General features: G+C 44.3%; 1 protein-coding gene across 1 annotated transcript in view; it reads right to left on the bottom strand.

Moving 5' to 3' along the window:
* Positions 1-330: 330 nt before the first annotated feature.
* LOC144696047 (mannosyl-oligosaccharide 1,2-alpha-mannosidase IA-like) overlaps positions 331-14,805 on the bottom strand; it is a 142,164-nt gene continuing 127,689 nt past the window's right edge. Inside the window, exons 10-12 of the mRNA XM_078567252.1 lie at positions 14,580-14,752; positions 4,991-5,106; positions 331-1,021 (exon numbers count right to left, since the gene is read on the bottom strand). Of these exons, the coding sequence (XP_078423378.1) occupies positions 892-1,021; positions 4,991-5,106; positions 14,580-14,752 (419 nt within the window). The 3' untranslated portion in view covers positions 331-891. The remainder of the gene's footprint in view (positions 1,022-4,990; positions 5,107-14,579; positions 14,753-14,805) is intronic.

The raw sequence follows: 14,805 nt of genomic DNA, 5'->3' as shown, positions 1-14,805 counted from the left end.
TCCATTTCATGCTGCTGGCATGGACCAATTTCACTCAATATTGCAGAAAAATCTGGCTCAGTCTGTGTATATTGCAAAAAAAAGTTGAGTCAACGTGGAATATAAAAAATAAACATTAAAGTTGTAAAATTTGCCTTGGGCAGTAGTGTAAAATGGGCAGAACGTAAAAGAAGAGCCAAAACTGCTACTGCTCAAGATGAATTTCACACCGTTAATATTTAATTTCCTGCTTCTTTTCTTCATAAGCTGTTGACTAATTTTATTCTAATCCACACTGTTTAACACATTTGCTAATTTACTTAAATTAATAATTAACAAACATGTTAAGGTAGCACAGAAAAACATTTTATGCAAATACACAAATCAGTGACCCAGAGAAAATGAAAGGTCTAGTTAATGGATATTAGAGCTGCAGAATTCCCAGATGATCATGTCAATGAAATATTTGGTCGTAGTACCAGAGAGATGCTAGTTTAATTATTAATATAAACAACTGAATATGCATTTACTTTGCTTTACACAAATATATTTTTTTATAAAATGAGAAGTAAAGTAAAGTAACAGCCTTTACACTTATGAAAATTTAATCCTTTGGTCAGAAAGAACAGAGTCAAATTGATGCTTGCATTCTCCCTCATTCAAACCCTGTGTACGAGTAAAATATTTCTGAGACTTTGCTTTTAGTGTGACCCAATACAAGCAGTCAACAGGCCACGCAACTCCTCACAGAGGAAATCAATGTGTCCAGAGTAGATCAAACACAACACATCGATTACACTGCTGACTCTTAACTCATTTCTATCTAAATCAATAAAGGTCCTTTACTGGAAAGGAAATGTTTCTCAACCCAAACGACTGATAAAAGTTAACCCTTCTTCAGGGTAGATTTGTTTACTGATCATTTGTGATCACTTGTTCCTGTGTGTTCCTTTGTATTACAGGCAGTGGATGGGCCTCGGTGTTAAACACCCAGTGTTCTGGAGACAGCAGTTCATCTTCAGAGAACAGCACATAAAGGTACCTTGTTTTAGGAGGTAAATGAAGAAAAGGGTTAATGTAGCATCTGAAATAATGAAAATGCAGAATGTTACATTTTGCAACAATTATATTTCACTCTCTGGGCTGAATTTAATGCCTCCTACTTGCGAGTTTAGTGGTGCGGGGACATTAAATTGGGTGGGAGGGAGTTGGATGGGGATGGGATCTCCACTGCCTTCCTGCCTTTGCCCCAATTAAGACCATGCAAGGAAGGCTCGTGGACAACAATGAATGCCCACTTAAGGGTTTCATCCCGCTGCCGCTGGTATTCACCCAATGGTGGGTGGGGGACACACCATGCAGGAAGCCTGAAAGCAAATCCTGTTGCTTGTGGGCTTCCGTGGGATGGAGGGGGCAGCTCCCTTGGCCCGATTGAGGGACCTGGCATCCCACTGAGGGCCACTCCCATGTCCGTGCAGTCGACCCCATTCCCCACATCTCCCCTGCGATCCTGACCCCACAATCCCCCTTCTCTATCACTCTCCTGTGGCCTAGGTCCCTTGAAGACCTGGACCTCGGATGGGTGCAATACTGGTAACAACCACCGACTCCCTGGTGGCATTACTAAGCAATGACGAGCTGCCAGCAGCTCTCGACGTGCAGGATTTCTGCCTCTGGGCTCCTTGATCCTGGAAAAAGCCTGCTGCTGCCTAGTTAATTGCCTGATCAGCACTTGATGTAGTAGGCTTCCCGAAAAGAGGTGATGCGGAGCTCCCCCACCGCAGACCCCCGTCATCTACATTAAGTTCCGCTGAGTGTGACTCATTATTATGAGTCCGACATTCACAGTTTAATGAGAGTATGTCTAAATATCTGAATTTCAGTTGTTTGAGGGGAATGTTTTGTTTTGTTGGGTTTGTGCCTTTAGATGCCCTAGTGTTTCCCTTAGTATATATGTGCCTGAGAAGGAGCGTAGGGAGGATTTCTCATTGCATCAATGTGTTGTTTGTAGTATTTGAAAAATATTCGGCAGGGGGTGGGGAGATGGGTATGGGCTGGTGGTGGTGGGCACCTCATTGATACTAAAGGCCTGCTTAATGCCTGTTTTAGACAGGAGCTCCGTACATACAAAGTATGTGCCCTCTCTTAAATCTCGATCAGCTGTACACGATATTAAGCAGCATGCGCTAATTAAAAGGGATCACCAACTATTTATAGGTTAGTTGTTGATTTATTTCTGCTGGATGTTGCTGCAATTCCACGAGTTGTGGTGCTTTATATAGTTTAAAGTTTCAAACATCTACAAGGAGCTGTCTGGTAGGTGCTGAAGTACTTTTCTGCTGATTCGAAGGCTTTTGCATAAACCAATTGTTCTCAGTCATGAATGCCGTAGTAGGCCTTCCTTTTGGTACGAGCATGGCTGGGAGAATGAATAGAGGCCATGCACAGCAGAGAAGCTGCTCGAAGAGGAAGGAGGAGAAGGGCTCTCTGCTGGGGGCCAGATCTGCCCAGGGTCTTTAGGGGGCAATTCACTTACCTAAACTTCAACAACCTTTGTTTGAAACGCCTGTGCTTCACAAAGGTAAGCTGACACTGAAACATGTAAACTGCTGCAGTCACATCCCCAACCTCAGAGCAGTGAAGAACTGCATTGCAAGTGGTTGTGAAAATGAACACTGCTATGGAGCTTTATGCATCTGACTCCTTCCCGGCTGCTGGTGGAGATATCAGAAACATCTTGGAGTTTGCAGTGCATTGCTATATAAGGGAGGTCACTGAAGATTGCTATGCGAAGAGGGACAGTTTCATCTCATACCCGCTAGGCAGAGAAGTTGGAAGAGCAACAGCAAGAGGGTTTGCAAGGCTTGTAGGCTGCCCCATGGCACATTGACACACATTGCTCTGCATGCGCCTCATGTCAACCCAGCAATGTACCTGAACCAAATGGATTTCTGCTCCCTCAATATGCAGCTGGTGTAAGACCACAACTAGTGCATCATGTAATCAATGCTCAGTACCCTGACAGCTGCCATGATGCATTCATTCTGTGGCAGTCCTTTGTGCCAGCTATATGTCAACCACCACGCCAAACCAAAAGGGTAGCTACTGGCTGACAAAGGGTATCTGCTGATGACATGGTTCCCGATTCTAGTTTGCAACATATGTACAGTAGGGATACAACAAGAGCCATGTTGCACAAAAGATTTGATAGAGCAGGCAGTAGGTTTCTGAAGCAACTATTCCACTGCTTGGACTGGAGGAGCTGCAGTGCTTGACTGAATAGGTCCTAAGACTTGTCATGGAATGCTGCACAACCTTGCATCATAAAGGAACAGCCCTTGCCACCACCTATCAGGTGAGATGCTGAGGACAGGGCTGAGGGTAGCTATAGACAGAAAGGTCCGAAAATTAGTGGCCAAAGACAAAAAAAGTTTGAAATTTTTTGTGACAAGAAACCATGTAATTATAGCACTTTTTATGATCTGCAGTGAAATGCAAATGCTTCTAGGCCATTTCAAATTGGTGGAATTATTAGACCTCAAGTGTGTCGAAATATTAGTTTTCCCCTTGTTTATCCTAGACTGTGGACCAATGAACTTGTATAAAATCACCAAAGTGACCTCAGCATTCAATGCAGTTAGTGCGTGTAATAAAGGATGAAGTCCAAACTAACAACAGAACATGACTTTGCTGATTTGTGTACATACAAAGTGAAACAAAGGTCTAGGGCTTGTGTTGCAAATTATTTTCCAATATAACCCCTTTTCAGCTCACCATCACCTTCTCAAGGGCATTTAGAAACGGACAACAAATGCCGGCCTTGCCAGCAATGGCTACGTCCCATGAACGACTATATATTAAAAAAACTCTTGAAAATTAACATGACCCCAGATGCAGGCAAAAACAAAACAGCAATAAAGCAGCATATAACATTCATTGTATAATCATTAAAGTTTAAGTATCATAGATCAACATATATAAATATGAAAATCTATGTTTAAGCACTTTGTAAAAATATTATCTTATGCGCTCATGTACGATTCAGACACACACACACCTCTTCACAACCACCTTCCCGACATACCTCTTCACGACTGCCTCTCCCCTAGTCACTCTCAGAATGTAATGGCACAGGAGGCGGCCATTCGGCCTATTGTGTCTGCACCGGCTCTCCAAGTGAGCATTATGACCTAGTGCCATTGTCCTGCCTCTTCCCTGTACTACTCACTCAAATTGTCTTTGATTCTTTTGCCAATCAATCAGTTTAAATCTGTATCCTTCAGTTTTTGATCCATCTGTCAATGGGAACAGTTTCTATCTACTATCTGGACCCCTTATGGTTTCAACACCTCTATCAAATCTCCTCTCAACCTTTTATCCTCGAAGGTGAAAAAACCCAGTTTGTCCAATCTATCCACATAAATCAAGTCCCCCATCCCTGGAACCAGTCTGGAAAATCTTTTCTGCACTCACTCTAAAGCCTTCTCATTCTTCCTAAATGTGCCCAAAATTGGATACAGTCCTCCACTAATTTCAGGGGCAAACTGATTTAGCGCCCGTTGACTCTTGCTAAGGTAAACTCCACAGGCAGGAGTTTCCTTCTGGTATTTCACCTGAGTGTCTATTAAGAAGATGCAAGTCCAGATTGTAAATGTAGCCGACTATTTTACCATGGAGGGTACATAGTAGCCGAGGCATAGAATATAGCATGATTATGTCCTGATATCTCAAGATATGCAATCTCAGCCATGACCACTAAATTGTCACCTGCAACAGGAACCTTAACTGTTTTTTCCCTCTTTATCCCCAGGGCCCTGAGGCTAACTGTAACAGCTGTGCTACTTCCTGGGCTAAGCTAATTCACTCAGCACTTATCAGGGATTAAACCTGCAAGCTTCCAATTCTGTCCAATTTGGCTACTCATTGGATTAAATGGATTCAATGGTGAGCCAAAGGAGGAATTTAAGTTTTAGTGCTCCATGCAGCCTATCTGAATACATCAGATACCTACTTTAACGTCTCCGCAAGGAAAAAGCTCTGCTGTACATCATCATGGTGTGGCAGGGTACTGTAGACATCTCTTATCCCAGAAAATCCAGTCTCTACTCGACAGTGCTGCTCCAGAGCCTGTGCAAATAGAAAAGTGGGGCTAAATTTAGCTTGGTGCACTTCCTCAAAGCTCCCCCACTGTCCTAGCCCTGAACTCATATCTTTCTCTAGTTTCTCTCCCTTATTGCCCTCTCCAAGCTCATCTTGTCCATGAGACACACCTCCTGCTCCCATGATACTGTTGACCATCCAAATTCCCTTGCTGGTTCCCATGCTAGCCAATATTGTTAATGATTCTCTCTCTTCAGGTGTTGTCCCTCTCTCTAAATCTGTTTTCATTACTCCTCTCAATAAAAAAACTATCCTTGACTCCACCATCCTTGTAAACTACCACCACCCCCACCTTCAACCCTCCTTTCCTCTTCAAAGTCCTTGAACATGTTGTCACCTCCCATTCGTGCCTATCATTCCCAGAACTCCATGTTTGAATCCCTCCAATCAGGTTTCTGCCCCTGCCACAGTACCAAAATGGCTCTTACCATCGTTAGAAATGACACCCGATGTGCCTCCAACAAAGGTAAATTAACCATCCTCATCTTTCTAGACCTGTCTGCAGGTTTTGACATGGTTGATCAAACCATCCTCCTACAACACCTCTCTGCTTTCTTCCAGCTAGACGGGATTGCTTTCAACTAGTTCCATTCTCTTCTATCTAATGGTAGCCAGAGTATTACTTGCAATGGCTTCTCTTTCAGCTGCTGTAGACTTACCTCTGGTGTCCCCCAAGGATCTATCCTTAACACCATCCTATTTCTTATCTACATGCTTCACCTTGGCAACATCATCCTAAAGTACAGGGTTATTTTTCACACTTTGACACCTAGCTCTACCTCACCACATCTCTCTCGACTAAATTATCAGACAGCTTACCCCGTACGCAGAAATTTCCTCCAATTAAATATTGGGTAAACTGAAGCCATTGTCCTCGGTCATAGAGTTATACAGCACAGAAAGAGGCCCTTTGGCCCATTGTGTCCATGCCGGCCATCAAGCACCTATCTATTCTAATCCCAGTTTCCAGCACTTGGCCTGTAGCCCTGGATGCTATGGCGTTTCAAGTGCTCATCTAAATACTTTTTAAATGTTGTGAGGGTTCCTGTCTCTACCACCCCCTCAGGTAGTGTGTTCCAGATTCCAATTACCCTCTGGGTGAAAAATCTTTCCTCAAATCCCCTCTAAACCTCCTGCTCCTTACCTTAAATCTATGCCCCCTGGTTAATGACACCTGCGCTAAGTGGAAGAGTTTCTTCCTATCTACCCTATCTATGCTCCTCATAATTTTGTATACCTCTATCAGGTCCCCCCTCAGCCTACTCTGCTCTAAGGAAAACAACCCTAGCCTATCCAGTCTCTCTTCATGGCTAAAATGCTCCAGCCCAGGCAACATCCTGGTGAATCTCCTCTGCACCCTCCAGTGCAATCACACCCTTCCTATATTGTGGCAACCAGAACTGCACACAGTACTCCGTCTGTGGCCTAACTAGCGTTTTATACAGCTCGAACATGAGCTCCCTGCTATTATATTCTATGCCTCGGCTAATAAAGGCAAATATCCCATATTCCTTCTTAACCACCTTATCTACCAGTGCTGCTGCCTTCAGGGATCTATGACATGTACACCAAGGTCCCTCTGACTCTCTGTACTTTCTAGGGTCCTACCATTCATTGTGTATTCCCTTGCCGTGATGGTCCTCCCAACATGCATCACCTCATACTTCTCAGGGTTAAATTCCATTTGCCACTGCTCTGCCCATCTTATCAGCCCATCTATATTGTCCTGTAATCTAAGGCTTTCCTCCTCACTACTTACGACACCAGTAATTTTTGTGTCATCTGCAAAATTACTGATCATACCTCCTATATTCAAGTCTAAATCATTAAAGTACACTACAAACAGCTAGGGTCCCAGCATCGATCCCTGAAGTACACCTCTCGTCACAGGCTTCCAATCGCAAAAACAACCTTCGACCATCACCCTCTGCCTCCTGCCAATTTTGGATCCAGTTTGCCAAATTGCCCTGGATCCCATGGGCTCTTATCTTCTTGACCATTCTCCCATGCGAGACCTTGTCAAAAGCCTTACTGAAGTCCATGTAGACTACATCAACTATGCTACCCTCATCTACACAACTATTCACCTCCTCGAAAAATTCAATCAAATTTGTTAGACATGATCTCCTCCTGACAAAGCCATACTGACTATCCCTGATTAATCCATCTCTCCAAGTGGAGATTAATCCTGTCCCTCAGAAGTTTTTTTCCAATAGTTTCCCTATCACTGATGTTAGACTCACTGGCCTGTAATTACCTGATTTATCCCTACTATCCTTTTTGAATAATGGTGCAACATTAGCTGTCCTCTGGGACCTCCTCTGTGGCCAGAGAGGATTTGAAAATTAGTGTCAGAGCCCCTGCAATCTCCTCCCCTGCCTCACATAGCAGCCTGGGACATATCTCATCTGGGCCTGGAGATTTATCCACTATTAAGCCTGCTAAAACCACTAATACCTCCTCCCTTTCAGTGCTAATTCGTTCAAGTATATCACAATCCCCTCCCTGATTTCTACACCTACATCATCCTTCTCCATAGTGAACACAGATGAAAAGTAATCATTCAAAACCTCACCTACATCCTCTGGCTCCAAGCACAGATTGCCACTTTGGTACCTAATGGGTCCTACTCTTTCCCTGGTTATCCTCTTGCCCTTAATACATTTATAAAATGCCTTGAGATTTTCCTTTATCTTGCCTGCCAATGATTTTTCATGCCTCCTCTTCGCTCTCCTAATTACTTTTTTAAGTACTCCCTACACTTTCTATACTCCTCTAGGGCTTCCGCTGTTTTCAGTCCTCTGCATCTGCCATAAGCCTCCTTTTTTATCTTATCCAATCCTCTATATCCCTTGACATCCAGGGTTCCCTGGACTTGTTGGTCCTACCCTTCACCTATATTGGAACATGTTGGCCCGGAACTCTCATTATTTCCTTCTTGAGTCACTCCCACTGGTCTGATGTAGATTTTCCTACAAATGGCTGCTCCCAGTCCACTTTGGCCAGATCCTGTCCTATCATATTGAAATCAGCTTTCCCCCAATTCAGGCCCTTTATTTCTGGTCCATTTTTGTTCTTTTCCATAACTACCTTAAATCCTACAGAGTTATGGTCACTATCCCTGAAATGCTCCCCCACTGACACTGCTAACACTCGCCTGGCTTCATTCCGTAAGATTAGGTCCAGTACTGCCCCTTCTCTTGTAGGGCTTTCTACATGCTGGCTCAAAAAGCTCTCCTGGATGCACTTTAAAAATTCTGCCCCCTCTAGGCCTTTTGCACTAAGACTATCCCAGTTAATATTGGGGAAGTTGAAATCTCCTACTATTATTACCCTAATATTTTTACACTTCTCTACGATTTTCCTACATATCTGCTCCGCTATCTCCCCTGACTGTTTGGGGGCCAGCAAAGTGACTGCCCCCTTTTTGTTTTTTTTAATTTTTAAAAAAAAGTTTTTTTTTGTTTTTAAGTTCTACCCATATGGCTTCATTTGAGGAACCTTCTAAGGTACCATCCTTCCTTACTGCAGTAATTGACTCCTTGATCAATAGTGCAATGCCACCACCTCTTTTACACCCCCCACCCCATCACGCCTGAAGATTCTATACTGTGGAACGTTGAGCCGCCAGTCCTGCCCTTCCTTCAACCATGTCTGTGATAGCAACAATATCTATTCCCATGTGTTAATCAACACCCTCAATTCATCTGCCTTACTTGTAAGACTCCCTGCATTAAAATAGATGCAATCCAGCCTTGCTTTATTCCCCTGTGCCTTAATAGATCTATATTTGCTCCACCTTCCAGAATGACTTAGTTTCTCTTCTGTATTTGGCTGTGCATCACCCCCTGCTGTACCTCCATTCTGTATCCCATCCACCTGCCAAATTAGTTTAAACCCCCCCGCCCCACCAACAGCACGAGCAAACCTCCTCGCAAGGATGTTGGTCCCGTTCCGGTTTAGGTGCAACCCGTCCGACTTGTACAGGCCCCACCTTCGCCAGAAACAGACCCAGTGATCCAGGAAACTGAAGCCCTCCCTTCTGCACCATCTCTTCAGCCATGCATTCATCCTCCCTATCCTCCTATTCCTATACTCACTAGCACATGGCACAGGGGGTAATCCAGAGATTACAACCTTTGAGGTCCTGCTTTTTAATCTGCTACCTAGTTCCCCAAATTCTTGTTGCAGGACCTCATCCCTCTTTCTACCTATTGTTGGTACCAATGTGAACCACGAGCTCTGACTGTTCACCCTCTCCCTTCAGAATGCCCTGCAAGCGTTCTGTGACATCCTTGACCCTGGCACCAGGGAGGCAACACACCTTCCTGGAGTCACGTCTATGGCCGCAGAAGCACCTGTCTGCACCCCTCACTATTGAGTCTACCACCACTATTGCTCTTGCACCCTTACTCTTCCCCCATTATGCAGCTGAGCCATGAACTTGGCTCTGGCTGCACTCTCCAGAGGAACCTTCACCCTCACTGTTTTCCAACACAGAAAAACAGTTCTCGATTGAGATGCACTCCGGGGCTTTCCTGACTACCTGCCTGCCTCCCTTCTTCTGACTGGTGGTCATCCATTCCTCTCTGATTGCACTTCCTTAAGCTGCGGAGTGACCACATCTAAAAACGTGCTATCCATGTAACCTCATCCTCGCGGATGCACCGCTGTGTCTCCATTGCTCAAGCTGGTCAAGCCGGTGGCACTTCCTGCACATGTGGTCATCTAGGCTGCAAGGAGTGTCTAAGAATTCCCACATGCTGCAGGCCGTACAACACATGGGACTGAACTCCCTTGCCATACTTTTTATTTGTTTTTAATCAAAAGACTATTTCCTTAAATTTAAGCACTGATCTGCTCACTGAAGTCTCACTCTTTCCAATCCCGCTCTGCTCAGTGAAGTCTCGCTCTTTACAACCCTGCCCTGCTCACTGAAGTCTCACTCGTTACAACCCCGCTCTGCTGACTGAAGTCTCACTCGTTACAGATCCAAACTCCGTCCCCTAGCTACTGACTCCATCCCTGTCCCTGGCAACTGCCTGAGACTCCTCTGGAGATTCCCAGCATCACAGATGCCAGTCTTCAGCCAATTTGATTCACTCCACGTGGTGTCAAAAACAGCTGAAGGCACTGGGTACTGCAAAGGCTATTGGCCCTGACAACCCAAGACAAGCTGTTCCAATACAGCTACAACACTGGCACCTACTCGGCAATGTGGAAAATTGCCCAGATATGTCCTGTACTCAAAAAGCAGGACAAGTCCAACCCAGCCAACTAACACCCCATTAGTCTACTCTTGATTACTAATAAAGTGATGGAAGGGGTCATCAACAGAGCATCACAGTTTCAGGATATCACTGCAGGAGTTTCTCAGGGTAGTGCCCCAGGCCCAACCATCTTCAGCTGCTTCATCAATGACCTTCCTTCCATCATAAGGTCAGAAGTGGGGATGTTCGCTGATGATTGCAAAAGGTTCAGCACCATTCACGACTCCTTAGAGACTGAAACAGTCCGTGTCCAAATGCAGCAGGACCTGGACAATATCCAGGCTTGGGCTGACAAGTGGCAAGTAACATTCGTGCCACACAAGTGCCAGGCAATGACCATCTCTAACAAGAGAGAATCTAACCATTGCCTCATGACATTCAATGGCATTACCATCGCTGAATCCTCCACTATCAACATCCCGGGGGTTACCATTGACCAGAAACTGAGCTGGACTAGCCACGTGGCTACAAGAGCAGGTCAGCGGCTAGGAATCCTGCGGCGAGTAACTCGCCACCTGACTCCCAAGAGCCTGTCCATCATTTAAAAGGCATAAGTCAGGAGTGTGATGGAATACTCTCCACTTGCCTGGATGAGTGCAAGAAGCTTGACCCCATCCAGGACAAAGCAGCCAGCTTGATTGGCACCCCATCCACAAACATTCAGTTCCTCCGACACTGACGCAGTGTGTACCATCTACAAGATGCACTGCAGGAATTTCACCATGGCTCCTTAGATAGACCTTCCAAACCCACAACCACTACCATCTAGAAGGACAAGGACAGCAGACATATGGAAACACCACCACCTGCAAGTTCTCCTCCAAACCACTCACAATCCTGACTTGGAAATATATCGCCATTCCTTCACTACCGCTGGGTCAAAATCCTAGAACTCCTCCCTAACAACACTGTGGGTGTACCTACACCACATGGACTACGGCAGTTCAAGAAGGGAGCTCACCATCACCTTCTCAAGGGCAATTAGGGATGGACATTAAATGCTGGCCGAGCCAGTGACGTCCACATCCCATGAATGAATTTTTAAAAAAACTAAAGCAGCCTATTCAGAACCTTGCAAGTATAACTGTTCCCAAGACAAGCTTACGATCACATATTCGAGCCACCATTTCCATAGTATCACCCAACTTCATCCCTGCCTCAACTCATCTTCTGCTCAAACTCTCATTCATGCCTTTGTTACCTTTAGACTTGACTACTCCAATACACTCCTGACTGGTCTCTCTCATTCTACACCCCCATGAACTTGAGATCACCCAAAACACTGCTTCCCATGTCCTAACTTGTATGAGTCCCGTTCACCTGTACTCGCTGACCTACATTGGCTCCTGGTCAAGCAATGTCTTGATTTTAAAATTCTCATGCTTGTTTTCAAATCTCTTTCTGTCATCACCGCCCTTCCCCCCCCCACCCCACTTCTGTAATCTCCTCAAGCTCCACAACTCTGAAATATTTGTGCTCATTGAAGTATGGCCTCTGGCACATCCCCAAATTTAATCCCTCCATTGGTGGCCATGCCTTCAATTGTTTAGGCCCCAAGATCTGGAATTCCCTCCCTATGCTTCTCTGTCTCTTCACCTCACTTTCCTTCTCAAAACTTCTTAAAAACTACCTTATTGACCAAGCTTTTGGCCATATGAGCAACATCTCCCTATGTGACTCAATGTCATATTTTTATTTCATATTGCTGCCGTGAAGTGCCTTAGTATGTTTTATTACGTTAAAGACACTATATAAATACAAGCTGTTGCATTAGACAGATTACATAGTTGTGGGACTAAGTGTACTGATTTAAATTGCAGATACTGAAATTCCACTAGTGAGATATAATATGGGATTCTCACTAGTCTCCCATATAAATGCAAGTCTTTCTTTTCTCCTTTCTTAACTCCAGCAGGAGATTGATGGAACTTCCAGAGAAAAGGTGACAACACATTCTGGGAAGAATTGGTTGGGATTGGGACATTGGTAAGGCAACAGAGGTCAAAGGTAGGATTTTTAAGGATGGAGAGTGATGATGGTGGAGGAGAGGGTATTATTTATATCATCAGCTAAAATGGGGACCTAGAAGGGAGGGTGAATGATCAGGTTTTTAGTGGGAATTGAATTGGAGGACCAATTTGTCAGTCTCACAAATGAGATGAGTTTGCAGTAGTCCTACTAGAGAGAGATGAGGGTTCAGGAATTGGAATTAGGGGAGGTTTGGTTTAGTGAACAATGGGAAGAGGGAGTAGCAGCAAAGACAGCTCAACTGATGGTTTCTATGTTGGAGACAAGGTAATCTATGAGCTCCTTGCACGTTGTTAGAGGTGAGGTGCAAGAGGCAAGGAGCAGGGGTCGTAGGATGCAGTTGATAGTAGAAAAGCCTGGAGTTATCTTTACCGCCTAGGATTATCCTAGTATACAGTGAGCCAGGAGAAAGAGGCTCAGTAGACCTCAAGGTGGTTTGGCCAGATCTGGCAACAGATGGTTGAGTAGTTGCGTGCCAAGTATGCTCAAGTTTTGCCTCTTGAAGTTCAGGGAATAAAGATGGGGGTCATATAGAGGCAACAAGGATGACAGGCCATGAAGTTTTTGCTTCAATAGAGCATCAACAGTGGAAGTTAGGGAGTAGTTGAGCAAATTAACAACTGCGAATACACTGTGATGAATAGAGGGCCAATACTAAGCAGCTTGGAGTTTGAGAGCGTGGCTGAGTAACTTGGAGGATACTTGCTGCAGAGGCAGATACAAGGAAGTGAGAATTATGTAAGTTAAGGGAATTTGTATGGTTAGGGATATGACCAAGTGGTTAATGCTAATCTTGCCAATGATCGCAACCACACAAGTGGAGAAGCAATGGGAGATGGCAAGGTTGAGGGAATAGCTGTGAATATAGGTAGGAGAGTTTATATATAGGGGGATGTATAGCAATAACTGGAGGGGTGTGGCTAGTTAGGGGAATGGAGTTGGTGGTGAGGGTCCAGAGATTATGATGCAGGCCAAAGACAATGGCTTTGATCTTTCCACCATATAGCGGGAGAAAATTCTAGCTCATTCAAGCCTGGTGTGGAGGGATCGAGAAAGATGAAGATGACAAAGGCCTGGGTGTCATCAGAGAACATATGGAAACTGACCCGATGAAGTCATCTGTTACATTTCAGGATATTTTTACTATTTCCAAAGAAATGATTTGCAAAAGAAAAGTACAGTTTAAAAAGTGTTTTAAAAGAAAGTGAATTTATGCAGATTTAAAAAGGTCACACTCTGCAGGTATTTGCCAAATGCATTATGAAGCCAGACATTGATACTGTTACCCAGGATGATTGGAAAATGTAGGAAAGGCATTAACTTATCCTGGGACTCCAAACAATTCCACTTTGGGTGGGAGGTAAAAATGTCATCTTTTTTCAGCTTTCCATGAAACTAGTTTCACAGTGAGGAGTGAAATAGCAGTTTTGATTAACAGTTCTTCTGGCCAAACCCCCCAGACAGAAAGGAGTCAGGAAATAAGCCCCAATTTCCTGTGGAGACAAGGATAAAGTAAACAAAGGTCACATGGAGAGTCAGACACCAAAAAGCTGTGAGAAGGAAAGTACAGAAGAGAAGAGTTAAAAAAATTAGTGCTAAGTTAGACAAGATGGCCCACTCAAGTAAAATATTTTTCTGTCATTCATGCAGAAAAGTTGTATTGATAAAACAAAGTGAAGGTGATTATAACTATTGCTTTGCATGTGCACTTTATTGTGAAATAAAGCAGCTTATACTTTGTATCAAACCTGGCGTCATCTGGTTCAGATTCAGGTTCACAAGAATTATGCTGCCTGACATGTAGGATAGTGCGAGTTGACTCACATGAAGCTAAGACCTCACATCCATGTAAGGAAGTGGCTGACACCACTGAACACGAGGAGATATCTATGCCACACCTTAATTTGTAATAGCTGCCAAGGGCCAGTATGTAGATGAAGACGAGGGGCCTGAGGGTAGATCCTTGGAGAACTCCCATAGTGACAGTGAGGGAGTGGGAAAAGAAACAATTGGTACTCTGGCTCTGATTGGGTGGATAACAGTAAAGAAGCAGTTCCCTAAAATGATAGCGCTTCTGATTAAACTATCAAAAATGTCTCAAAGGTCATATATGCCATAAAAAAGCGAACAGTCTTCACGTACCTGTACTGCCTCCCAGCCCCATTCTCTATACCTGGGGTCATGGGTAAATCGCCACATGTGCATGTAGGTTTCAACCACTTCAGGTCGCAAGATGTAATATTTGTCATTCATTCTTGTAGCAACAGCGTCAGCACCACCATCGAAACGAAATGCTTCAGGACCAAGCTTAGTTGCTAAAAATCATGTAGTTATACATTCAAAAAGATTACAGTATTCAAATAATGCC

The sequence above is a fragment of the Cetorhinus maximus genome, chromosome 21 (genome assembly GCF_964194155.1).
Source record: "Cetorhinus maximus chromosome 21, sCetMax3.hap1.1, whole genome shotgun sequence".
Lineage (NCBI taxonomy): Eukaryota > Metazoa > Chordata > Chondrichthyes > Lamniformes > Cetorhinidae > Cetorhinus > Cetorhinus maximus.
The sequence above is the reverse complement of the archived record's forward strand: the minus strand, read 5'-3'. Positions and strand labels throughout refer to the sequence as shown.